Source organism: Mangifera indica, chromosome 7, assembly GCF_011075055.1.
Source record: "Mangifera indica cultivar Alphonso chromosome 7, CATAS_Mindica_2.1, whole genome shotgun sequence".
NCBI classification, from domain to species: domain Eukaryota; kingdom Viridiplantae; phylum Streptophyta; class Magnoliopsida; order Sapindales; family Anacardiaceae; genus Mangifera; species Mangifera indica.
The window spans coordinates 2,913,405-2,940,484 of record NC_058143.1 but is presented as its reverse complement, the minus strand read 5'-3'; the positions used below and the strand labels follow the sequence as shown (position 1 = coordinate 2,940,484).

General features: G+C 32.6%; 1 protein-coding gene, 1 long non-coding RNA gene and 1 pseudogene across 2 annotated transcripts; 1 reads left to right on the top strand and 2 right to left on the bottom strand.

Annotated features, from left to right (window-relative positions):
- LOC123220449 lies at window positions 1-10,772 on the bottom strand (annotated as a pseudogene).
- A 5,778-nt stretch (window positions 10,773-16,550) lies between these two features.
- Window positions 16,551-17,281, top strand: LOC123220453. The gene is made up of 2 exons (XR_006503048.1): window positions 16,551-16,774; window positions 16,887-17,281. It is a non-coding gene; the product is annotated as an uncharacterized LOC123220453 (long non-coding RNA).
- A 3,002-nt stretch (window positions 17,282-20,283) lies between these two features.
- On the bottom strand, window positions 20,284-25,175 carry LOC123220450 (F-box protein SKIP16-like). The gene is made up of 6 exons (XM_044642668.1): window positions 24,820-25,175; window positions 23,274-23,984; window positions 22,196-22,414; window positions 21,462-21,568; window positions 20,829-20,921; window positions 20,284-20,586 (listed from the first exon to the last, which is right to left on the bottom strand). Exons 1-5 carry the CDS (start codon window positions 25,162-25,164, stop codon window positions 20,843-20,845), a joined length of 1,461 nt encoding a protein of 486 aa, XP_044498603.1. The 5' UTR covers window positions 25,165-25,175; the 3' UTR covers window positions 20,284-20,586; window positions 20,829-20,842.
- Window positions 25,176-27,080: the final 1,905 nt, after the last annotated feature.

The following is a 27,080-nucleotide window of genomic DNA, read 5'->3' as shown; positions in this document are numbered from 1 at the left end:
TGATTCCCAAATTACTTCAAACAAACCACTTCATGAAACACAGAGAGCTTTTCAGTCCAAACAAGCAGCAACAAGTTACTAATACTTCACGACACTCAATCTGGCAAATCTGGAAAGAAAATAGAAAGGACCATCCAGGTTCATGAGAAGGGACTACTTGCCCAGTTACATTTGCACAATCTATCCAGAAGGTGGTCAGCTCCATACATGCCACACAAATGATCTCTCCTGGACCTTCATTCCACTGACTGAGTGGGCGGAAGTCAGTTTCTGCAGGTTCAGTCAATCTGAAATCACGGTGTGGTAACCAAAGTGAGGGATTACAAGTAAACAGGTTACATATGAGGTTTCCGTCTACTGAGCTACCTTCCCATAGCCACCAGGCTAAGCAAGTCAAATATACGAATGCAAATAATTGTATTTGCTTATTTATTCACATACATACATACATACATACATACATACATACATATATATATGTCCATGGTTCTTAGAAGATGTAGTCTGGCCGACAGAGGGAGAACTCTGCCACCTCAGCTTCAAATGGCCCACCTTTTGGGTCAGTCAATCTGGAAGAACAGTAATATTGACGCATTAGGGAACAGCAATAAAGGAAACTAGAGCATTTACAGAGACAAACAGTTCAGAAGCAAAAGTATATAGATTAACGACAAAAACCAAAATGGCAATATTAATATGATATGATGTCTGAGGTTAAGGTGTGGTCTTAACAATATGAAAACTTCAATATTTTGCCTCCCCAGCTCGAACAGTTTAACAGTAAAATCCAAGGAGGTTACACATTCTCTTCTTCAATATGCCAACAAATGCGAGCGATTAACCCAGGCTTGCTTTGACTGAGTAATGGACAAGCTTGAATAAGTATTTTGAGCAACAAATCATGGACCAATTCATTTCCTGAACAAAATTCTCTTCACAAAATATATATACGAGTTCTTTCTAATTGCTTCTGAACAAGGACTGGGAGGTAGCAGTTGCTACATATTAATGGGGCTCATGTCTTATGTGTTATACCAAATTAATGAAAATTGCTTCAATATATAAAGAATTTATATAAATTACCTGCCAGGGACAAACGTAAAAGAACCTCTGACAGAACCTGATGAAGTTGGTAGAGGTGTGCGGCTCTCATAAACAAATTCTTCCTCACCTGGACGCAGGAGGGGAAACTGCAAACATATAAGAGAAGAATAAGATATCCCAGGCTTCTCGTGGAAGCAAATCTTTAAGATGGTCAATGTATGATTATGAATTTACTATCAAGAAACTGAAGATCTGAAAAACTTGCCAGCAAATTCAGGAAATCTTTGATCATTTTCTTTTTTATTAATTTTTCTCTCTCTTACAAACAACTCTAAGTGACCACTGACCAAGGAATTAAGTCCATTGTTAGTTCAAAAGACATCTGTAGTTTGTCAAGTGTGTTACTGTATGGCAATAGAATTAAGTTAAATATTTTGAAATGATGTTTGATTACAGTGAGTATGTAACTTGAATTACCCAACACATTTTGTGAAATATTGACAGTACAACCTAAAAATACATGTGCCAAAGGCAGAACTATTTTGCAGATATGAAAAAAGTCAAATTCTCCTCAGTAACGAAAAAATCTAACATGATTTGATCACCAAAAAGAAAATCATTTAGACTTCAAAATAAGGGTGGCCCTATAAATAAAATGAAAATATAAATGTAATAACTAAGCCCACTTAATTTTTTTCAAAAGAAGACATACAAGTGGCACGGAACTTCCGCTGAACATACACAGAGAAAAAATAGCAAGTAAATCATACCATTCCAATCACAGCCTCTCCATTAGTGTCCGAAACTACAACATCATTAGCACGAATAACCCAGTGCCTCTGGTGCAGCTGGCAGGAGCTGAAATTCATGCCACCGGTGATGCATCCTTCAGGCATGAGGGACATGCGGATTGAATATGCAAACAAGTACTTCTTAGAATGACGTTGAAGTTTAGCTGCCTCCGGAATAAATACAGAAGAGGCACGAACCTGTAGTAGATAATAATTTTTACTAGTTTTATTCCAACAAGATGACTTAGAAAATTTTTATATTTATATCACTTATAGAACTTTCAACAAAGAAATGCCCTCCATATGCCATAGATTTAATACATAGGAGCTGCTAGAGTGTGCAAATATCCTATCCTGTCCTAGCTTAAAATAGCTAGGATGATAAACATTACAATTAATGCTCAAATGAACACAAAATGCGTTTCATCCAAAACTCCTCAATCATGCAAAATGTGAAAAAGATAATATTTGCTCATTAAAAAAACACCATTTGTTTTTGAAGTCAAAGAGGGATAACCCTGTAAAAACATAGCAAGAATTCGCTTGTTTGACTACAGTTAATGGTTCTTCTTAGGAAAATTAATTCACAAAATAATTTAAACTGAGTCTACAGTCCACACCACTCATAGAAAAAACATGATCTTTTAACAGTGTTTTCAAAAGTTCAAAAGAATGCATATGATCCATCAATTTGGTTGCATATACTCATCAGACTCATCGTGAACTGTATGTACATTATTGCAATACATGCAACAGAAATCAGTGACAACACAGCAGTCTAGAACCAATAACAGTATGTTTATTAAGAAAATGCATAACTCAACAAAAATTTTCCATATGATAAGATACAATGCAAGAAGCTCAACATGACTAGACCTTACACATGATAAACACATTATGCTAACTTTGAGAAAGAAAAGGCTTCAATTAAGTAAAGTTCTTTGATGTCACCTTGAATTATCTAAGACAACTGTGTCATGGTACACATATTAATGCAGTCCTATAAAATCTGAAGGTCAAAATAGCTACATGTGAAAGGCAATACAGTACATACCCTCACACCATTGGTTATAGCAGTGGAACAGAGGGGAGGTTTTTCAGGAAAGAGGTTAATACTTCGGATATTTCCTTCTTTACGAATTTTGATGATCCCATTTTCTAAGCGTCGGGCATGCTCTTCTAACCATAGTAGCATGGCATCCTGCTGCTGATCACTGCTAGCATTTTGCAAATTTATCAGATTATTTGGAACGCATGGAAGCATTTCTCCATCTGGGAGAAAATTCCTCGTACCAACATAGAGTTGGCCATTGGTACAGTTGAGGAAGAAAAACTTAAAGCTAGATGTCAAAGAAGCTGCCACAAGGATATACTTAGATCTGCTGTTAAAAGATAAGCCACCTGTAATCTCCCTTGTTTCCGTGATTATTTGACTTAAAGGCAACAGGTACACATTAACCGAATGATCATAAAAACAGTAGCCACCAATAAGACCCAAACCAACTGGACTATCAGAATCATTAGCTGAGCATTCCTGGCCATCACATAAGCGGTACAGAATCCTCGTGGGGAGAGGCAACTTCACGTTCAAAATATTCTCTAACTTTTGGATATCTGCTTCTGATGCACCCTTTCGAAGTGTAGCCTTTGCCTCTGGAAGGTTGATGGTCAACCAGTTTTTAAGTCTATCGCAACATCTTTTAACACGTATAACAAGAGGCCAGGGATACATATTAAAAGATTCCCGCCATGCCTGGTAAGTCTCCTGAGGAAAGAGAGTAAGAGAGCAGTCAGTGAAGATACACTGTTACTACACAACTTGGTGGGAAAAGTACTAAAAGCTTAAGTTGATAGACAAGCTTTTCATATCAAACAAATCCCATAGGTGCAAAGCACATCAAAACAAGCAATAACTGCAAAGATAAATTTTTTTTGTAATGAACAATGTCACACTAGCAGGATAGCAACACAATAACATTAATGTAAGCGGATAATACATTGTTGAGTTACCAATACACATTGAGTGTCACTAATATCAAGTAAAAGGATACAAATGTGCAATATTGCTTGTCACCAAAAGCAAATTTCCAATTGTGTTATCAGGATTGTTACTCACCTTAACAAAGTAACACATTGTTGAGCAACCAATACACATTGATACTACTAATATCACATTGGACAATAATAATGCAATGCCTCAAATCACTTAAAGTCATTATGCATTAACATCAACGGGACTTCTACTCCCATCGTCAACAAAGCAACACATTGCTGAGTTACCAACAAACATGAATATTACTAGTATCAGAGGATACAAATGAGTTGCAGCACGTCACTAAAAACCATTATTCCGGTAATTTTACTGGAATTTTCACATCTGGTAACATTCTAATTCTTCCTAAGAGCACACACTGGCAAAACAGAAAGACCCCCATATCAACATTTCCACGAAAAATCTCTTCTTTTTTCAATTTCTTCCATTCTCTTACCCAAAACAATAAAAATCAAAACAAATAAACATGAAACAAACAATAATAAACAGGACCCACTTGATATATCACCTATACTAACAAAAACAAACCCAACAAGAATTAAATTCAATTCAACAAAAATAAAACCTTAAAGGAGGGAAGAGAGTTGCCATAAAGATTAACAGGGGAATGTAGATCAAGTTCATCCTTGCAGATTTTGCGCCAGAGAGAATCTTCAGAGGCAGACTTCCTCAACCCTCTGTTAACACAAGCAACAATAGCGGTGTGTTTTGAGTCTAATTTTGATAAAATTTCCTTCAAAGGTAGATCTCCAACACTCTCCAAACCCATATCTGTGCCTCCCGGATTAGGGTTTTGTATTACTTTTATCACCGTATCTGGCTCTCTCCGATTAGGGTTTTGTCTAGCTTTTTTCACTGTATCTGGCTCTCTCCAGCTGCTCTCAGCTCCAGCTGGATATTGTTGTGGCAATGTAGGCAAATTTTTCAAGATTTGATTCAGTTAGTTTTTATCGAACAAGTCCTTTAATTTCTACAAATTACAATTTCACCCTATAATGCTAAAAGACAATCCTACCCCTAGTTTTACAAATTAATGTGGTTACTCTTTTTCCTTGTTCATAATTTTAATCTGTGATTTTGAAATTTTGGGAGAATATTTTGGTTAGTGGGAGCAAAAGAGTGAGATTTTGCTTGATTTTAATCAGTGACTTTTTCCACCACAAGTCTAGAGATGTAAAACTTTCATCTTTTCCTTATATGCACTTGTCCCCTAGCTTTTTAAAAAATTTCAATTTCACCCCTTCTCTCTTCCTCAATTTCTAATTCTCCTCTCCGACCATCAATCAATGTCTTCGATTGTCAACTCTCTTTCTCCTGCCTTCCCTCTCCCTCTCAGTAACTCTTTCTTTCTTTTTTAACTGTCTTTAGACAAAGATAACCAAAGAGGAAAGAGAAAGTGACTAAGAGAAAGAAAGAGAGTTAACGATCGAAGATAATAAGCGATCGCCAAAGAGTGTAAAACTAGAAACTAAGGGGAAAAGAAGAGGTGAAACTAAAATTTTTTAAAAAGCTGGAGGACGATTTTTTATAGGGAAAAAGATGAGAGTTTGTAACATTAGGCTTAAAGGAAAAAATGGTCAGTTTTTTAACTTAAAAAATCTAAGGTTATGATGTACTCCAGATAGAAGTTCTATCTCAGTTTTGAATTCCTGCCCACCTTGAATAGATCCTAGTTGAGCCCGTTTAACGGCAACCAGTTCTCCAGTGGGAAGAGTTCCTTTATAAACCTGCAAATATGTTGAGAAAATCAAAATTTGGGAATCATTGACGATGATTTTTTTTTCTGAACTGAAGACTATAAGACACTTTCAGTAACAAAGCTATCAACGTAAAAATAATCCGTGAGAGGGGAATATGAGTATATTGTTTTAGTAAGAACTTGGCAGAATCATAAAATAATGACTTTATATTCTATAAAATATATGATTATTCTCTTCGACCTTAAGTTTGTTTCTAACAATTTTCTTTGGAGTTATAGGATTATCCAGATCACTTCAAACATTAGTTAAAGCACAGTGGAACTGCCAGGCCTACATGTTCTGCTGAATGAGCAACCCAAACCACTATGCAAAGTGATGAGGAATGGGATCAACGGGGAAACAGAAAACCTAACCTTCCCATAACCGCCAGATCCAATAACGTTGGCTTCTGAAAAATGGTTTGTGTATTTATTAACCTCTTCAAAGGAAAAGCATCTTGCGCCTTTCAGTTGAGGAATGTTACCACTGCTCTTGGTTTGGTCCTAGTGGGCTGCATGTATTTGTTGAAGATAAATACATAGGACAATCCATATACTGAAGAATACGAGTATAGATATAATCCTATCATACCAAAAGGGTTCTGTTTATTTGCTTTCTGTGCTATCTTCTTTTAATGATGTGCATAAACCCCGACAAAGATCAAAAGTAACAGAAGGACACAACCACCAGCTGCTGCTCCAATGATAAAGCCAATGTTTGTCGACTTCTTTGATCTGGATTCTCCTGAAAGATGACAATAAATACACTTGCATCAACATCAAAAAAAGCATACAGCAGCATTTATTTTTAGTTCTATGAGGACAGCAGAATTACCGGCAAAGTGCTGATAGTCCTCAGCCATAAAGATGTAAGGTCCATAACCATGTGGAGGCTTGTAAGTCTGGTTGCTAAGGACAAATCCAAGACTAGAAACTCCTGTTCGATTAAAACTATCCTTATCATATGGGGGAAATACTCGAAGGGTCAAATTGAGGTACTCATTTGAATCCTTGTGCGGTTTACTCAGAGAAATTGAATCCACAGGAAGTTGATAAGACTGAAAAGTTCGCTCCATATGTTCCTCAAGTGTTGTGAAGTAAGTGAAGTTTTCCAAGTCTGAAAAGGGAGGTGCTCTGAAGGCTAGAGTTCCTGTATATGGGTAAGCACAATGACAGTTGGGGCTTGAAATCTGAGCTGAGCTGCAGGGACCAGGAATACAATTGTTGGATGGTGTTGAATAAGTGGAAATCTCTACTTCAGGTATGCAGAAATCTTTTGTTTCACCTGATTCCTCACAAAGTGGGTTACTCTGAAGTCTGCAGAAATCAGTTAAAAAGCCAAGTAAGTGAAAGGACACATTTTTCCTTTTTCTGGAAGACCTTGAATTCATATCCAAGATCTCCAATGCCCAAGAAGTAATTAGTTACACATTTTTTACTAAGAAAATGAAAGACTTAAGCTTTACATGAAATCAACATCGTCTGCTCCTGTTGTTGTCACGATATTAGAAATTTGATTTCCCGTTAAATCAACTAATTTCAGCTGGTTGCTATGGTTGTTGCTTATATTCATGGAGCCATTAAGCTGGTTGTTTCTCATTACCCTGTCACATGTGTCAATAAAATTAGAAAATATTGCCATTGCCTGGGAAGTTTTCACAAACTCCTGTTAGGAGCTCAGGGAATCTGCTTTTGGGCTTCAGTTGGAATTTTTTATGCCAATGAATGTGGTAGTACTTGAAATTTAAACCGATGCTTACACTGTCTGTAGATGGGGAAGGCTGAAAAATTCAGGAGGAACTTGACCTTGCAGTTGAGTCTTGTCCATCATCCTGACAGATGAAGTTGTTGATTATTGTTAGTGTGGCTGAAAAATTCATGATACCACAGACAACACGGTACAGGGGGACAGAAGTTCCAATATAGCTCTTTCCAAAAGATACATCAGAAAGGCAGTCATCACATGAAGACTAAAATACAACACAGAAAGTGGGAAATTTTTCTTCGAGTATATTCTGATCAATGTTCATTTGCAGTCTAATATGTTAATGTTCTGAAAGACAAAAACAGTGAGCATGATTAGACAAAATAATTGGTCTAGATAAAAAGAACAGTGAAAATTAATTGTTACTCTGGACCAAAAATGGTGCAGTTTGTGCGCTGTTGACTTGAAAATTACATGTTTGTGCCGCATCAATGGTGGGAGAGTAAGAGATACAACGGAAAGAGCAAAGAGACGTACCATGTTGTCAACGACTGCAATGTTGAAAACCATGTAGGAAAATCGGATGGATCAAAACTGTTATTACTCATGTCCCTGCAGATCATATCATAGAATTAAAATTGATGTCAAACGAGGTTGACAGATAAAAATAGAGCTAGTTAACCATCTCTACTTACAAGTAGTTGAGGGAGTTCAAGCCAGTAAGGTCAGGTATGGAACCAGTAATTTTATTGTTGGACAAAAACCTGAAATTTTTTATCAACAAACATTAAGATTGTAAAGGTTTTTGTTCAAGAGGATGATGCGGTACCAGAACAAATATTAAAACTTATTCGCTAAGTCTACTTTGTACAGTTCATTAACATTCGAAAGATTGTTGAGGTTTGAAGGAGCAGGTCCATTCAATTGATTCCTATCAAATCGTCTGTCACCATGACACAAAAAAATCATCAGAAAAAATTCAGAGGACCTCAGTGTTGGTAATCTATCAATTCCTTTGAACTTGAGATGCAGATACTCACACGACCTCCAAAGTTTGCACAAGTCCAAGGGAGGTAGGAAGCGTGCCAGTGAGGCTGTTGCTGTCAAATAGCCTGGCACAAGGTGGGGAAATGTTAGAGGTAAAGAAAAGATATATTAGTTTAATGTAATTGTAACATCCTGGTCCAATATGATATTTATTGAAAAAAATTTTGTCATTCTCAAACGATATGAGATGTTCATACATATTCAACATCTCTTCAATTGTCTGTCTATATGAGATTTGAATTGGAGAGTTTAATACTTGCAATGTTTACTTTGCATGTATCTTTAGAAACTTCATTAGACTTACACATGTATCAAAACCATGTTTGAGCTGAAAAGTTGTTCTGGGATTGTGCCTGAGAGTTGATTCATTCCAAGATGACTGTTATTGATGGAGAGGATGTTAGACTAGAATAAAACATAGAAAACAAGAGGGTAGTTTTCAAGGGAACTAAAATGTCAAATTCACTTGACATACAAGTGCTTAGTATGAACTAGCATGTCCAAGCCCGGTGAATTTCCACTAGAGACTGGGATTGTCCCGGTAAGTTTGTTATCAGCTAGATCGAGCCAATAAAGTTCAGCCAGATTACCGATAGTACGCGGAATTGGTCCAATGAAACTATTAGAATTTAGAGATCTGCAATGCATACAGAAGAGCTTGTAATCTGTAAACCTATGATGAGATATCCATATACTACATCTGAATTATCTTACAGATAGACCAGCTTCGATAGATGTCCAATAGAGTCAGGAATTGGCCCAGACAAACCGCATCCTACCAAGATTCTGGCAAGAAAATAAACACAACATATGTGTAATGAGGACTCTAACCACAGAAGTTCCTATCAGGTAATGGTTGACAAAATTTTGTCTACTTACAAGCTCGTCAGATTCTTCAAATCCCCAATTGTTGTTGGAAGAGATCCGGTGAGGTCCTTGTTGTAGGATAAGTCCCTACATGAAGAGTTCATATAATCAAATAAAGAAATCCTTCTCTGTGAAATTTATCATTAGCTTTATAAGAAAAATATATGACAGTGAAAATGCGGATAGAAGACATACAGAATTTGTAATTCCGATAAAGCTGTGATGTCTCCGGACAGAGGACCCGACAATTTCATGCTTGGTAATGTTCTGAAAGACAGAATGGTTTAGCTTTAGAAGGCTGGAGATGCAACTTATTTATAAGTATTCAACATGTTAAAATAACCTTACATGGAAATCACACGTGAGTTACTGCACCGAATTCCTACCCAATCTTCACAAGGATCTGAGCCCCGCCAACTAGGTGGAAAATTCTTCCAGATATCCTTTAGAGAATTTAGAGCAGCGGCTGCATCAAAATCCAGGAAACAACAGTCAAAAAATAACATGGTCAACAACAAAACCTGATATTTGAGAAAGAAGTATAATTTACATCTTATTCGAAAAACAGTGTTAGCCCTGAATTTGAGCATTGCAAGAGGAACTTGAGCAATATTTCCGAGAACAACAGTATAATACCCCTAGATAAATCTCACAATAACATAACAGGGGAAATATGTGTGAGCAATTGACATCGTTTGGAAATAATAAGGGAAAATTGATTAAAAGTTTGGGATTGCAAAGCAAAACTGTGACAGATTATGTATTCAAAGCGGATAATATTTTCTTTAGACGAAATTTGAAAGAGAATAAAGTATAGGCTGATTCTCTTAACAGGTTCATCCAGGTATTTCATAGTCTTAGATACTGCTCAAATAAATCAAACTACCAACATATTCTGACAAAAGATTAGATTGAAAATTATCATTATGAAGTTAATAACATAACAGGCAGAGTAACTGTCAACTCTAAACAAAAAATTCTCTCCAAACCTCTCAATTGATGATTCATTTACAGTCATTGAATCTTGATTTTTCACCAAACTAAAGCTAAAACATTACATACATTAAAATCCTTCAATTACAAATCAACAAAGCAAAAACTTACCATCATATGAGTTAGTTGTAGCTGCTATGGTAAAAAACTGGATTGACAGACACAGCACAAACACTTGAAATTTTAGACCCATTTCTAAAGAACCAAATAACATATAAAAGGCTTCAAACTTGAAGAAACTTCACAGCTTTGCTTGTCGTGATCTCAGTTTCTGAACTTGCAGAGAACACAAAATCCAGCTGATATCGTTCTCTAAACAGCTCAAGGAGAGCCACAAATTTGACAGAGTTACAAACCATGTTGGTTCATATCAATTGGCAACCAAACCTTTGTCCCATCACAAAAATACGAATGAAAGCTTGCACGTTGGAGGTTACAAAGCAAATAGTTTTATTTTTAACTTCAACAGACATCAAATAAAAGTTGAAGAAACATGTACTGTAGTCTCTGAATCCTCCATGGCCAATCAAAAAAATTATAGAAATAGATAATTACAAAAAATTCAGAACGGATAAGATATATCTAGCTATGCACAATACTTGTATAAAAATTTTATGCTAATAAAACATTGAATATAGGGACCTCAAATTCAAACATCATTTATGAAAGATGTGAGGAAAAAGGCAAACAAGACAGGATAGAGTGAGTGAATTGCGTGATAATGAGCGTATTTAATGGCTTTTTCTCCAACCTGAGCTCCACGCTGCCTAAATTTTCAATGATAAAGTGCCGTGGTCCATCTCCCTCTTCGCCTGCCTAACTAGGAACTCAAGTAAACCTGTGACTTCTCATGTAAAATTTATATTAAGTCAACCAAAAAAAAAAAAAAAAAACAGAAGCCAAATCTCCGTGATTTCATAGTAAAAAGCTCCAAATATCTGGCCTCGGCATGCCTGGTGCACTCACTTTTTCACTGGCTTGCACTAACTTTGATGTTGAAAGGGTAATTACCATTCCCAAACTTGAGGTAAATTCTATGAATTATTCTTCTTCTACTCTGCAAGCCTTGTTTTTACAGGCGCATTCAAATAAATCACTCCATGTCAAACCAATTGATATAGGTTCAAGTTAAGTTTGAACTAGGGCTGGACTCGAGCCGAGCCAGCTCGAGCTCGAGCTCGGCTCGACTCGATCGAGCTCAAGCCGAGCTCGAACTGGCTCGAGTTGGCTCGGTTGATTTTTTTTAAAAATTTTTTATACAAAACGACGTCGTTTTGATCAATATATATTAAAAACGATATCATTTTGATAACGAAAAACGAGTCAAATCGAGCCGGCCATATTTGAATCGAGCCGAGCTCGACTCGGCTCGAATCCAGCCCTAGTTTGAACCGAAATGATAGTGTGACAAACTCCAAATATTATTTCATTGTATTTTTTAAGATGTTTTGCCAGAGAATCATATTATTTATAAAATAAAACTATATATGTTATAAATAAATTGTACAAAATTATTATAGAAAATACTACAATAGTTTATAATTGATTATTAGTGTATATAGTATTATTTATAAATAATAATATTTGAAGTATGATAGTTGAATCATGTATCGTATTATATATTCAAAATATTATAAATTAGTATTAAGTTTAGACTGATCGTTATTTGAGTTTAATTCAATTTGAATACAACATCAAGTATATATTGTAAGAATTTTTGTGGTTCATATGACATGAAGTTTTGTTTTATCAAGTATAACAATATTTATTTGATAAAATAAAATAATATAATATTTTTAATACCGAAATTCTATAAGCTAATATAAAGATGTGACTCCTTATAATTAAAAAAATATGATTTTTTATGATGAAAAGAAACGACTCTTTATTAATGAAAATATGTAACTTCTAATGGGAAGTCACCATTAATTCTGTAAATAAAAGTTGATTATCTCATTACTCCTTACATATTTTTTCACAACATTTATATTACAACACATTTACAGATTTTACTACACACCCAACATACTAATAGTAACAATTTATATATAGAAAAACTTTAAGTTGTTTTTATCCATTATTAATCAAGAGATCAAGTGAGAGAAATCAATTCTTTTTATGATTGGTACATTATAAAATACGATAGGATCAATGTATATTTTTTTATCTTCATTTAATGTGAAAAACATTAAGTTTAAAATTTACGCGCATGATAATTGTTTCTTTACGCATATAAGAATGGCTTACATTATAGACATAATTAACTTACACTACAGGCATAATTAATTGTTTTTTTATACATATAATAATGACTTATATTATGAGTACAATAGTTTAATATTTAATTGTTATGTCATGAATGTAATTATAATTTATATGAATTATAATTTAATGTTTAATTTTTTTCGCTTTAAGATAATTATTAATAACTTACATATGGTATCAAAGCATGGTTTATAAACTCATATTTTTCTATTAAAGATTGTTGATTTAATGTATCGTTTAAATTTAATTTGTTTGATTGCATATAAAAAGTAATAATATTGATTTGTGTATAAATTCAATAAATTAATCTTGGTATTGCATCGATAAATATGACATATTCGTTATCTTTTCTTTTCTAAAGAATATATATTATATGTCACATTTCACAAATACACGAGTTTGAATTGTTTTGTGAAAATTATGTATGAGAAATGTTGCATGTCATTTAATTTCTAATAATTATGTTATTGGTTCTTGAAGTTAATTTCATTATAGATTTTATATGTATAAACGATTTTTTTTAACCTAACGATGACATATAAAATATTAACGGTGGGAAATATGAAAGTATTAAAAAAAAAACTTATTAGAAATTTAATTATAATTTGAAATTTATATTATAGATGATTTATTAGTGATCAAAGTGACTAAATCTTAATGTAAATAAATTTCAATTATAATAATTTCTGCTTATTTAAAGTTTATTATAATTTGAAATTTATATAATAGATGATTTGTTAGCCACCAAAGTGGTCAAATCTTAATGTAAATAAATTTTAAAATTATAAATGTATCTAAAAATTTAAATTTTATTTTAATTTGAAATTTATATTATAAATGATTTATTAGCCACCAAAGTGATCAAATCTTAATATAAATAAATTTTAAATTATAAATATTTATATTGATTTGAAAGTTATCATAATTTGAATTTTATATTATAAATGATTTGTTAGTCTTCAAAATGATCAAATCTTAATGTAAATAAATTTTAAATTATAAATATTTATAATAATTTAAAAGTTATTATAATTTGAATTTTATATTATTGATGATTTGTTAGTCACCGAAATGACCAAATTTTAATAAAAATAAATTTCAAATTGTAAATATTTCAAATGAGTTGTAATTAATTATAATTTAAAATTTTTATTACGAATAATTTGTTAGTTAATAAAGTAGTCAAATTTTAATGTAAATAAATTTTAAATTATAATTTATTGTTATTATTTTAATTTACCCACATACTTTTATATTTAAAGATAACATTAAAATTGTGAAACAATATTTGTTTAAGGGTAAATTGAAGTTTGCCCAAAGGTTAATTATTTGTTCTCATAATTGATAAATATGATTGTGGTAATTAGTATGTTCTATTAGTTTTATTTTGTATATCCAATAATAACAAATTGATCTAATTAGTGTATATGTGGTTAATAATTATTGTTTATATTTGTATATCATTGTATCAGCTAAAGGTGAACTTTCATTGACTTTATGTTATATTTTGAATTTGAATTTATGTGATAGATTAATGTATGAGTATTTATTTGTAAGTATTTGTATCGTATTATTTTATTCGTAAGCTTTCTTTGTTCATTTATTTAATTGATTGAATTTCTCTTATTAGAGTGAACAAATCCAAATTCATTTAGGTATTCTAAATTTTGATTTGGCATTCTAAATTAAGAAAGTTGTTGCTATTATTGATGAAATAGCAATGATGAAAAAGCTTTATATGTAGTTTGGGAAAGATTCGAACAAGTTAAATTTAATGTTTATGTGTATGACAATTGCGAATAATTTAAGTCAACTCTTATAAAACTGATGATGTCAAGGAATTTAAGAGTACTATCAAATTGCTAAAATCTCATATACTGGTACATTAATAAGTACTTTGACTATCATGAAATATGATAGTTTTTGTACCACATGCATGAACATGTTCTTGGGACGAGGAACTTAGCAATAAAAATAACGGTCTCCTAAAACTAATATTTTAAGTTTAACGGTACCATAACTTCTTTTGGTTTTCAAGAAACTATTGTTGATTAATATATATATGGAGGTTGGTGGGAGCAATTTTTTTTTTTTTTGAAATTCTCTATGTTGATGACAAATTGCTAATGAGTTTGGTTAGAGAGACAACTTATGTGATTAGAATAGAAATGCTTAATAAAGATAGTTCCAATTCATAATGGAGATAAATTTAATTTTGTGTAATGTTTGAAAGATGAATTGGAATAAGAGCAAATGAAACTATTCCTTATGCACCAGTTTAGTCATTAGTTTCGCTTGATAGGTATAAAAGTAATCCGAGTTTTGGTCATGCGAAAGTTGTAAAAAAAGTTCTAAAATATTTACAAGAAACTAAAGATCATATGTTCACTTATAAAAGATTCAATCACCTTAAGGTAATTGGATATTTAAATTTATATTATGTTGGATGTGTTGATAAAAGAATTGTTGAATCTGGAGATGTTAGGTTCATTGAAAATGGTAACATTAGTGAGAGTGAAAGAATACATGATGTTAACATGTAAGAAATTAGGATGGAAGATGTTATACTCAAAACCTTTACGATTGTTATTTCCCACTTTTCATGGATTATGGTTGCGATACCTCATTTCAGGACCCGAGGTTGTTGACAGTATTGCTAGGGTGCTAAAAATTAACTTTTCTATAGTTTTTTTCCTCTAAAAATGACAAATATTCTAAAAGTGTTAAATATATAAAGATAAAACACTTTATCATTAAAAAAGAACTTCAAAAACTAACTGTCAAATTGAATACATTAGCACTAATCTTATGATTGCGAATCCTTTAGGATAAGGATTATCTCCCAATACATTTAATGAATATGTGGAAAGAACGAGAATTATTAGACGTTATTAATGATATTATATTATATTTGTATTAAACTTTTGTATTTGATATTCTGAGCTCACTTATGTGTTTCTGAATATTTCCTGTTTTTTATTTGTATACATAATTGTTATAGAATAATGCTGACATGAATAGTCTTATAATAAAGATATTAAAGTTGAACTATTATGATCATTTTTATTAGAGATCATGTTAAGTCAAGCGTTGGTGTTACGGTACATAGAAAAGACTACATTGAGAAAAATTGACATACAACCGCCATAACTTACATTAATATTTCAATTTAATAATGATATAATGTTATAGTTGATGGAATAAAGATTTTGGTATAAAAAAATTTTGCGCACAATATGTGAGTCATGTGAGAGAATATAAGAATTTTTAATGCTCAAATGACATTAAAATTTTATTTTATGGAGTATAATAGTATTTATTTGATAAAATAAATTAATATAATATTTTCGATATCAAAATTCTATTAATTAATATAAAGATGTGACTTTTTATGATAAAAATATATGATTCTTTATGATGAAAAGAGGTAATTTTTTATAATAAAAAGAGGTGATTTTTGCCCTCTTAAACTTTAAAAACTAAAAGTTTCCTCAAACCTAAGTTTTAAAAATGACAGTTTCACTATAGGGTTTCGTTTTGAAATCTCCAGCGTTATCTTTGACTCCATTGCTGGCAACCTCTCCCTCCCGAAGCATCTTTTCCCTTTGACGGTCCCTCTCCTCTCATTGGGATGTCTGATATTTTTCTACGTTGATCGGGTGTTCAAATGAGAAGAGAGAGACCGTCGGTGGGAGATGATGCTTCGGGAGAGAGAGGCACTAGACAATGGAGCTAGAGATAACGTCGGAGATTTCAAAACAAAACCCTAAGATGAAACTGTCATTTTTTAAAACTTAGAGTGGAGAAAACTTTTAGTTTTTAAAGTTTAGGAGGACAAAAAGATATTATATTTTAGTTTATTTTTAATATTATAGAGAAAATAACGATTTTACTTTTACTACCATTAATTTTAACTGCTTATGGATGGGTGTTTAGGAGTATCAAAATTAAAGGGGGGAAACTTGGTATTGCAGCATACCTTGTGTGGGCAATAGTGCTTTGGCCTAAGTAATACCCAAATAAAATCCAACGGCCGAGAACGAGTTCACAGATCAATAAACCCAGCCAAACCGCCATTAAGATCACGCTACGTGGATAACCTAACAGCGAATCTTGACCGTCAGATGTAACCCATGTGCCAATCATCACTCTGAAAGAGCATTTTTTATATCGACGCACCAAAGCTTCAAAGCGCCGCCTGGAACAAGACAAGCCAACTTCTCTCCTTTCTTCTCTTATCTTCTTGTTCTCCACATAAAACCCTAGCCAAGGTAACCTAAAACCCTTTTCTCTCTCTGTTATTCGTTTATTCTTCCTGATTGACTTTTTTATGCTTTCTTGATTTGTGGCTTATGGGTTTGCTCTGTTATTCGTATTTTGCAGTGTTAATTTGTTTTCCTATCGGATACCCTTTGCAATTTTTGTTAGTGTAGTTTTTTATCTGAGCTCGGTTTTCTGTTTTGTGGGTCTTTTGTGGGATTTATTATACGGGTTTGAGCTGATATATATACACACACACACGCACAGACATATAGATTGTAACGTGTTTTCACCATTGTGGATAATGAATATTGCTCCGTTACTTCAATTACGCCCTTATTGTAACATTTGGGACTGTTTATTTTAAGCTTTTAGGTTTAATGTTGTGTATGTAATTTGTTTTAGGATTAGGGTTTTCTTTTTTCTTTTGTGTTTGTTTTGGGCGTATTCAGCTGAAACCATTTATTGGTACACTCTTTTTTGTGGCGTAAATTTTAAGCTTCTGATATTTGCTTGCATATATGAATTTCATTTTTTCTTCCCTTCAGCTTAAATTGTATGAGTTGTCTTCCAGTCTTTATTGGGTGAACTCAAAACTCTTGCAATTATATCTAGGCCGCCGCATTTGGTCATTGACACCTCAAATTTGTTCAAAATTTAAGGGTGATCCAATATGTGGATTTAAATATAAGTTTTAAATGACAATCTTACCTTAATAGTAACAGTAAAATTTAACAGATGGGTGAATATTTAAGTTTTTAAAAGTTAGTGGATAGTGAATTTAGATTTACACTAAACCTTGGGTGGAAGTAAGTCTTTTGACCTTATTTTAATATATAACTTTAAAATTATGGGACAAGATTTTGGTTAATGGAAGCAAAAGAGTGATATTTTGCTTGATCTTGAGTTTAAAGTTAATAAAATCAAATTAAATTGGAAAAACCCAATGTTTTAGAACTTGAATGGAAGCTAATTGAAGTGCTCAGTTGAATTGGTCCGATTGGGAACCAATGGATAGTCTAGTTCGAAAGTTTAAACTTATTTCATCATTTAATCATATTGACCCAAAGTCAAATTAAGGGATTCAGACTATAACTATGGGATGCGATTCAATTGTTGGTATAATCAGATCGTCCAATGATGTTGATTCAAATTTGACTTAAACAAATATGAACTACACCGATTTTTTAAACCGAACCAATTTAGTTTGAATCTACTCTTAAGTTTTAACACTTTCAACTACAATATTATGAATAAATAAATAAAAAGTCTATTTCATATACATTTTTTAATTGGGTCTAAAAAAAATTAGAATAAAACTATATACATAAATAAATCTTAATAACTTATATATATAAATTCAGATAACAACTTCTAATTAAGTGATGTGATCGTACATAGTTTCTCTCATTTTAAAATACTTAATCAAATAATACCATATCGGATTGTATGAGTAAATTTGTATAATTTATTTGTATTATTATATTACTAAAAAATTTATGTCTTTGTCACTAATTATTGCGATAGCAAAAAGTGATACATCAAACATAAGATATATAAACATGGTAGTCAAATTATGTATCATATCGTGTATTAAAAACCTAATTTTATGTATCACATATCATATATTATATTGTATTGTCTGATACGTCTTTTAAAAAATAAAATAACAAAATATTAAACAATTATAATTGACACGCTATTATATTAAAAATATCATAAACAACTCTTAAAATTTTAAGAATGTTCATATACTAATACAATTCTATTACATCATCATTTTCTCTAACAAGATGTATCAATTTGAATTAATAATATGTATTATATCATATGATACATTCATTATATCGTATTAATTATATACAACTTATAATATGTATTATCTTTTATCTGTATCAGATCAAAGATACATATTATATATCGCATGATATTGATAACTATGTAGATAAATGTATGTATCATTGAAAATGAAGTAATTGACACAATTTTGATGTTGAAAAGGATATATAACATCTCTTTTTCCTGCTTTATATTATTTTTATGACAAAGACATACATACAGTTACAACTTATAAACCTGGAATGACTTGTGCGGTAGCTCGACTTTATGCTTTGAGTTGTGTAAGCCATCACATACATCATATAGTGGTTTGAGGTTCAGTGGTTTTGTCTTGATGTAGGCTCACCCAGGAAATGGTAACAACTGCCAATTAATTTATCTCGGGATGCTCTAATCAGCGGTTAAGAAACCTTGTTGACTTTGTATTCTACTCTCTTTTCACACGAAACACCTCTCCTCCAAAAGAGTTTTATGAAATATTGTCAATATAATAAGAGTAAATAGAGATAGATACCAATCGAATTCGAACTTGAACACTCTTTCAATTGAGTTTGTTTAGAATAAAACATTATTTGATTCAAATTCAACTCAAGTTAATCTAGTCAAAATTAAGAATGTTTCAAGCTTAACTTGAATAAAAATGATTCAATTTAAGTTTAATTTGAGTTCGATTTGAATTTATAATTTGAATTCATGACTCAAATTTGTTATTCAAATTCATGGTTCAAATCCGTAACTCATTAGCAAAAACAATGTCATTTTATCTAACAATAAACGAAATGACATCATTTCACCAATTCTTTAACATAATTTAAATCAAACCACAAGCTAAGATCAAATCGAATTGAATTATCCATCTAACTCGTGAGCTGATGTGAGTCAAACTATCTAACTCGAGCTAGAAAAAAGTCAAATCTCTTGATTTGAACTCACCTCAAATTCAAGATAAACAAACTCGACTTGACTATCAAATGGAACCATCTTTTGAGTTTGAAACAACTTAGCTCAGACCCAACCTTAGGAGAAAACACATCTCTCATCTCAATTGTCATAACCCATTTGAATGATTCACGAAAACACACAATGTTGTACACTCTTCACATTTGTTGATCTTAATCACAACATTACCAAATAAAATAGTAAACATATCATAAAATATTCGCATGCATTATGCACATGTCCCATAAATTTATGGTGTAAAATAACTTTCTCCATGATTAGGGAAAACATTTGCATTGAAACATGCAAATCACAAAACTTGAGCAATCACACAAACTCATTGAGGATCATGCAAATCAGAAAATAAATCAAAATAAACATGAAAAATGTTCATACTTACTCTAGACTAGACATGACAAGGTCGGACTGTGTCTAATTTGGCATAATACGCGATGCCACAGGTCATGCCGTACCAAGGCCCAACAAAAGATGGGCTCGTCTCAACAATAAGGCCCGGGGCATGGCCAAGTTAAAGGCATCCTAACAGAATTATATTTGAGTACTATCTTTATTTACCAAAAATAATAATAATAATAATAGTAAATTAAAGGCATCCTAAATTATATATCAAACTGGCCAAGTTAAAGGCATCCTAATTCTTTACTTATCCTTAAACCATAATCTGAAGCCAATATGCACTTACCGTTAACTCACCAAAATACCTAGACCAAAAAATAAAAACTGCACTAAAAGTGATTCTAAAATTACTTCAAACAAATCACTTCATGAAACACAAAGAGCTTTTCAGTCCAAACAAGCAGCAACAAGTTACTAATACTTCACAACACTCAATCTGGCAAATCTGGAAAGAAAATAGAAAGGACCATCCAGGTTCATAAGAAGGGACTACTTGCCCAGTTAACATTTGCACAATCTATCCAGAAGGCTGTCAGCTGCATACATACATGCCACACAAACGATGTCTCCTGGACCTTCATTCCATTGACAGAGTGGAAGGAAGTCAGTTTCCGCAGGTTCAGTCAATCTGAAATGATGGCATGGTAACCAAAGTGAGGGATTACAAGTAAACAGGTTACATATGATGTTTCCATCTACTGAGCTACCCTTCCCATAGCCACCAGGCTAAGCAAGTCAAATATAGGAATGCAAATAATTGTATTTGCTTATTTATTAACCTACATGCATACATACATATATAATGTATGTATGTAGGTATGTAAGTATGTATGTATGTATGTATATATAATATATGTACATATATAAGACCATGTCCATGGTTCTTAGAAGATGTAGTCTGGCCAAGAGAGGGAGAACTCTGCCACCTCGGCTTCAAATGGACCACCTTTCGGGTCTCTCAATCTGGAAGAACAGTAATATTGACATGTTAGGGAACAGCAATGAAGGAAACTAGAGCATTTACAGAGACAAACAGTTCAAAAGCCAAAGTATATAGATGAATGACAAAAACCAAAATGGCAATATTAATATGATATTATGTCCGAGGTTAAAGGTTTGGTCTTAACAATATGAAAACTTCGATATTTTGCCTCCCCAGCTTGACCAGTTTAACAGTAAAATCTGAGGAGGTTACACATTCTCTTCTTTGATATGCCAACAAATGCGAGTGATTAACCCAGGCTTGCTTTGACTGAGCAATGGACAAGCCTGAATAAGTTTTTTGTGCAACAAATCATGAACCTATTCATTTCCTGAACAAAATTCTCTTCACAAATACTTTTTACTGAATATATAAACGAGTTATTTCTAATTGCTTCTGAACAAGGACTGGGAGGTAGCAGTTGGTACATATTAATGGGAATAATGTTTTGTGTTATACCAACAATAAGGGGTTCAATTAATGAAAATTGCTTCAATATATAAAGAATTTATATCAATTACCTGCCAGGGACAAATGTAAAAGAACCTCTGACAGAACCAGATGCAGTTGGTAGAGGTGTGCAGCTCTCATAAACAAATTCTTCCTCCCCTGGACGCAGGAGGGGAAACTGCAAACATATAAGAGAAGAATGAGATAGCCCAGGCTTCTTGTGGAAGCAAATCTTTAAGATGGTCAACGTATGATTATGAATTAACTATCAAGAAACTGAAGATCTGAAAAACTTGCCAGCAAATTCAGGAAATCTTTGATCATTTTCTTTTTTATTAATTTTTTCTCTCTCTTACAAACCACTCTAAGTGACCACTGACCAAGGAATTAAGTCCATTGTTAGTTTGTCAAAAACCATATGTAGTTTGTCAAGTGTGTTACTGTATGGCAATAGACTTAAGTTATACTTTGAAATGATGTTTGATTACGGTGAGTCATGTGACTTGAATTACCCAACACATTTTGTGAGATATTGACAGTACAACCTAAAAATACATGTGCTAAAGGCAGAACTATTTTGCAGATTTGAAAAAATTCAAATTCTACTCAGTAAGGAAAAAATCTAACATGATTTGATCACCAAAAAGAAAATCATTTAGACTTCAAAATAAGGGTGGCCCTATAAATAAAATGAAAATATAAATGTAATAACTAAGCCCACTTAATTTTTTTCAACAGAAGACATACAAGTGGCACGGAACTTCCGCTGAACATACACAGAAAAAAAATAGCAAGTAAATCATACCATTCCAATCACAGCCTCTCCATTAACGTCCGAAACTACAACATCATTAGCACGAATAACCCAGTGCCTCTGGTGCAGCTGGCAGGAGCTGAAATTCATGCCACCAATGACGCATCCTTCAGGCATGAGGGACATGCGGATTGAATATGCAAACAAGTACTTCTCATTATGACCTCGAAGGTTAGCCGCCTCCGGAATAAATACAGAAGAGGCACGAACCTGCAGTGGATAATAATTTTTACTAGTTTTATTTCAACAAGATGACTTAGAAAATTTTTATATTGATATCACTTATAGAACTTTCAACAAAGGAATGCCCTCCATATGCCACAGATGTAATACATAGGAGCTGCTAGAGTGTGCAAATATCCTATCCTGTCCTAGTTTAAAATAGCTAGGATGATAAACATTACAATCTATGCTCAAATGAACACAAAATGCGTTTCATCCAAAACTCCTCAATCATGCAAAATGTGAAAAACATAATATTTGCTCATTAAAAAAACAACAATTGTTTTTGAACTCAAAGAGGTATAACCCTGCAAAAACATAGCAAGAATTCGCTTGTTTGACTACAGTTAATGGTTCTTCTTAGGAAAATTAATTCACAAAATAATTTAAATTGAGTCTACAGTTCACACCACTCATAGAAAAAACATGATCTTTTAACAAAGTGTTTTCAAAAGTTCAAAAGAATGCATATGATCCATCAATTTGGTTGTATATGCTCATCAGACTCATCGTGAACTGTATGTATATTATTGCAATACATGCATCAGAAAGCAGTGACAACACAGCAGTCTAGAACCAATAACAGAATGTTTCTTAAGAAAATGCATAACTCAACAAAAATTTTCCATATGATTAGATACAATGCAAGAAGCTGCACCATGACTAGACCTTACACATGATAAATGCATTCTGCTAACTTTGACAAAGAACAGGCTTCAATTAAGTAAGGTTCTTTGATGTCACTTTGAATTATCTAAGATAACTGTGTCATGGTACACATATTAATGCAGTCCTATAAAATCTGAAGGTCAAAAGAGCTACATGTGAAAGGCAATACAGTACATACCCTCACACCATTGGTTATAGCAGTGGAACAGAGGGGAGGTTTTTCAGGAAAGAGGTTAATACTTCGGATATTTCCTTCTTTACGAATTTTGATGATCCCATTTTCTAAGCGTCGGGCATGCTCTTCTAACCATAGTAGCATGGCATCCTGCTGCTGATCACTGCTAGCATTTTGCAAATTTATCAGATTATTTGGAACGCATGGAAGCATTTCTCCATCTGGAAGAAAATTCCTAGTACCAACATAGAGTTGGCCATCGGTACAGTTGAGGAAGAAAAACTTATAGCTAGATGTCAAAGAAGCTGCCACAAGGATATATTTAGATCTGCTGTTAAAAGATAAGCCACCTGTAATCTCCCTTGTTTCCATGATTATTTGACTTAAAGGCAACAAGTACACATTAACCAAATGTTCATAAAAACAGTAGCCACCAATAAGACCCAAACCAACTAGACAATCAGAATCATTAGCTGAGCATTCCTGACCATCACATAAGCGGTACAGAATCCTTGTGGGGAGAGGCAACTTCACTTTCAAAATATTCTCTAACTCTTGGATATCTGCTTCTGATGCACCCCTTCGAAGTGTAGCCTTTGCCTCTGGAAGGTTGATAGTCAACCAGTTTTTAAGTCTATCCCAACATCTTTTAACACGTTTAACAAGAGGCCAGGGATACATATTAAAAGATTCCCGCCATGTATGGTAAGTCTCCTGAGGAGAGAGAGTGAGAGAGCAGTCGGTGAAGATACACTGTTGCTACACAACTTGGTGGAAAAAGTAATAAAAGCTTAAGTTGATAGATAAGCTTTTCATATCTAACAAATCCCATAGGTGCAAAGCACATCAAAACAAGAATAATGGTGTAGCAATGAACAATGTCACACTAGCAGGATAGCAACACAATAACATTAATGTAAGCAGATAATACATTGTTGAGTTACCAATACACATTGAGTGTCACTAACATCTAGTAAAAGGATACAAATGTGCAATATTGCTTGTCACCAAAAAAAAATTTCCAATTGTGTTATCAGGATCGTTACTCACCTTAGCAAAGTAACGCATTGTTGAGCAACCAATACCCATTGATACTAATAATATCACATTGTAGGACAATAATGCAATGCTACAAATCACTTAAAGTCATTCTGCATTAACATCAATGGGACTTCTACTCCCGTCGTCAACAAAGCAACACATTGCTGAGTTACCAATAAACATGAATTTTACCAGTATCACAGGATACAAATGAGTTGCAGTACATCTCTAAAAACCATTATTCTGGTAACGTTACTGGAATTTTCACATCTGCTGACATACTAATTCTTCCTAAGAGCACACACTGGCAAAACAGAAAGATCCACATCAACATTTCCACCAAAAATCTCTTCTTTTTCAATTTCTTCCATTCTCTTACCCAAAACAATAAAAATCAAAACAAATAAACATGAAACAAACAATAATTAACAGAACCCACTTGATATATCACCTATGCTAACAAAAACAAACCCAATAAGAATTAAATTCAATTCAATAAAAATAAAACCTTAAAGGAGGGAAGAGAGTTGCCATGAAGATCAACGGGGGAATGAAGATCAAGTTCATCCTTGCAGATTTTGCTCCAGAGAGAATCTTCAGAGGCAGAATTCCTCAACCTTCTGTTAACACAAGCAACAATAGCGGTGTGTTTTGAGTCTAATTTTGATAAAATTTTGTTCAAAGCTAGATCTTCAACACTCTCCAAACCCATTTCTCTGTCTCTCGGATTAGGGTTTTGTCTTACTTTTTTCACCGTGTCTGGCTCTCTTCGATTAGGGTTTTGTCTGGCTTTTTTCACTGTATCTGGCTCTCTCCAGCTGCTCTCAGCTCCAGGTGGATATTGTTGTGGCATTGTAGGCAAATTCTTCAAGATTTGATTCAGTTTAATTTTATCGAATAAGTCCTTTAATTACTCCAAATTACCATTTCACCTTATTAATGCCAAAAGACAATCCTACCCCTACCTTTACAAATTAATGTGGTTACCCTTTTTCCCTGTTTATAATTTTAATATGTGACTTTGAAATTTTGGGAGAATATTTTGGTTAATGGAAGCAAAAGAGTGAGATTTTGCTTGATTTTAATAAGTGACTTTTTCCACCCAAGTCTGGGGTTGCAAAACTTTCATCTTTTCCTTATATAAATCATTTCTTAGCTTTCTAAAAAATTTCAATTTCACCCATTCTCTCTCCTTCAGTTTCCAATTCTCTTCTCCCGCTATCAATTGCCTTCTTTGATCGTTGGTTCTCTCTCTCTTACCTTCCTTCTCCCTCTCATAACTCTCACTTCTCTTTCCCACCATCTTCAAATGAAGATAACCGAAGAGGGAAGGTAGCAAAGAGAGAACCGACAATCAAAAATGACAAGCGATCGTCAGAGAGTAAAACTCGAAACTAAGAGAGAGAAAATGGGTGAAAGTAAAATTTTCAAGAAAGTTAGGGGGCGATTGTATAAGGGAAAAAGATGAGAGTTTGTAACCTAGAGGTGGGGGGGGGGGGGGGGGGGGAATTTTTAAGCATAGAAAATATGAGGTTATGAGACAAAAATAAAAAATTCCGAACTTAAGGGTGATCTAATATTTGAATTTAAAAAAAAAATTTAAATGACAATTTTATCATGATATCAACAGTAAAATTTAATAGATTGATAAATATTAAGGTTTTTTAAAATTAATAAGTATGAGTTTAAATTTACACTCAACATTGGGTGGGAATAAGTCTTTTGACCTTATTTTAACATATAACTTTAAAATTATGGGACAAGATTTTGGTTAATAGAAGCAAAAGAGTGAGATTTTGCTTGATTTTGAGTTTAAAGTTAATAAAATCAAATTAAATTGGAAAAACCCAATGATTTAAAACTTAGAATTGAAGCTAATTGGATTGATTAGTTGAACTGGCCAGATAGGGAACTAATGGATAGTCTGGTTCAAAAGTTAAAACTTGTTTTAACCATTTAATCATATTCACCCAAAGTTAAATCAAGGAATTCAGACTGTAACAATAGGATACGATTCACTTGTTGGGTTTAATCGGACCATCTAATGATATTGATTCAAACTCAATTCAAATTCAACTTAAACAAATATAAATCGAACCGATATTTTAAACTGGATTAACCCAATTTGAGTCTAGTCCTGAGTCTTAATATTTTTATTGACTATATTATACATAAATAAATAAAATGTCTATTTTATATAGGATTTTCAATTGAGTTTAAAAAAATTAGAATAAAATTATACATATAAAATAATCTTACTAATTTATATGTATAAATAAGATAACAATTTATAATTTAGTGATGTGATTGCTTACATTTTTTTCCTTTTTCAAAATTCCTAATTAGATAATATCATATAAGATTGTATAAATAAATTTGTATAGTTTGTTTATGTATATTGTATTATTAAAAAATTTATGTCTTTGTCCCTAATTATTGTGATAGTAAAAAGTGATACATCTAACATAATATATATAAGCATGATAGTCGAATCATGTATCAAAAATCTAATTTTATGTATCATATATCGTATTATATCGTATGATACGTCTTTTAAAAAATATAATAACAAAATATTAAAAAACTATAATTGGCATATTATCATATTGAAAAATATCACAAACAACTATTAAAATTTTAATAATGTTCATATATAACTCTATTGTCTTACCATTTTCTCTAAAAAGATATATTAATTTGTATCGATAATATATATCGTATGATATATTTATTATTTTGTATTAATTTGATATAACTTATGATATATAT

What these genes read in the sequence shown, in the direction of transcription:
- LOC123220450 (XM_044642668.1), bottom strand. Translation starts at nt 25,164, where the DNA reads ATGCCACAACAATATCCACCTGGAGCTGAGAGCAGCTGGAGAGAGCCA. An exon ending in ACTCTCTTCCCTCCTTTAAG is followed by an intron (nt 23,985 to 24,819) that starts GTTTTATTTTTA and finishes CTCTCTCCTCAG; the next exon opens with GAGACTTACCATACATGGCG. An exon ending in GAGAGGCTGTGATTGGAATG is followed by an intron (nt 21,569 to 22,195) that starts GTATGATTTACT and finishes ATATGTTTGCAG; the next exon opens with TTTCCCCTCCTGCGTCCAGG.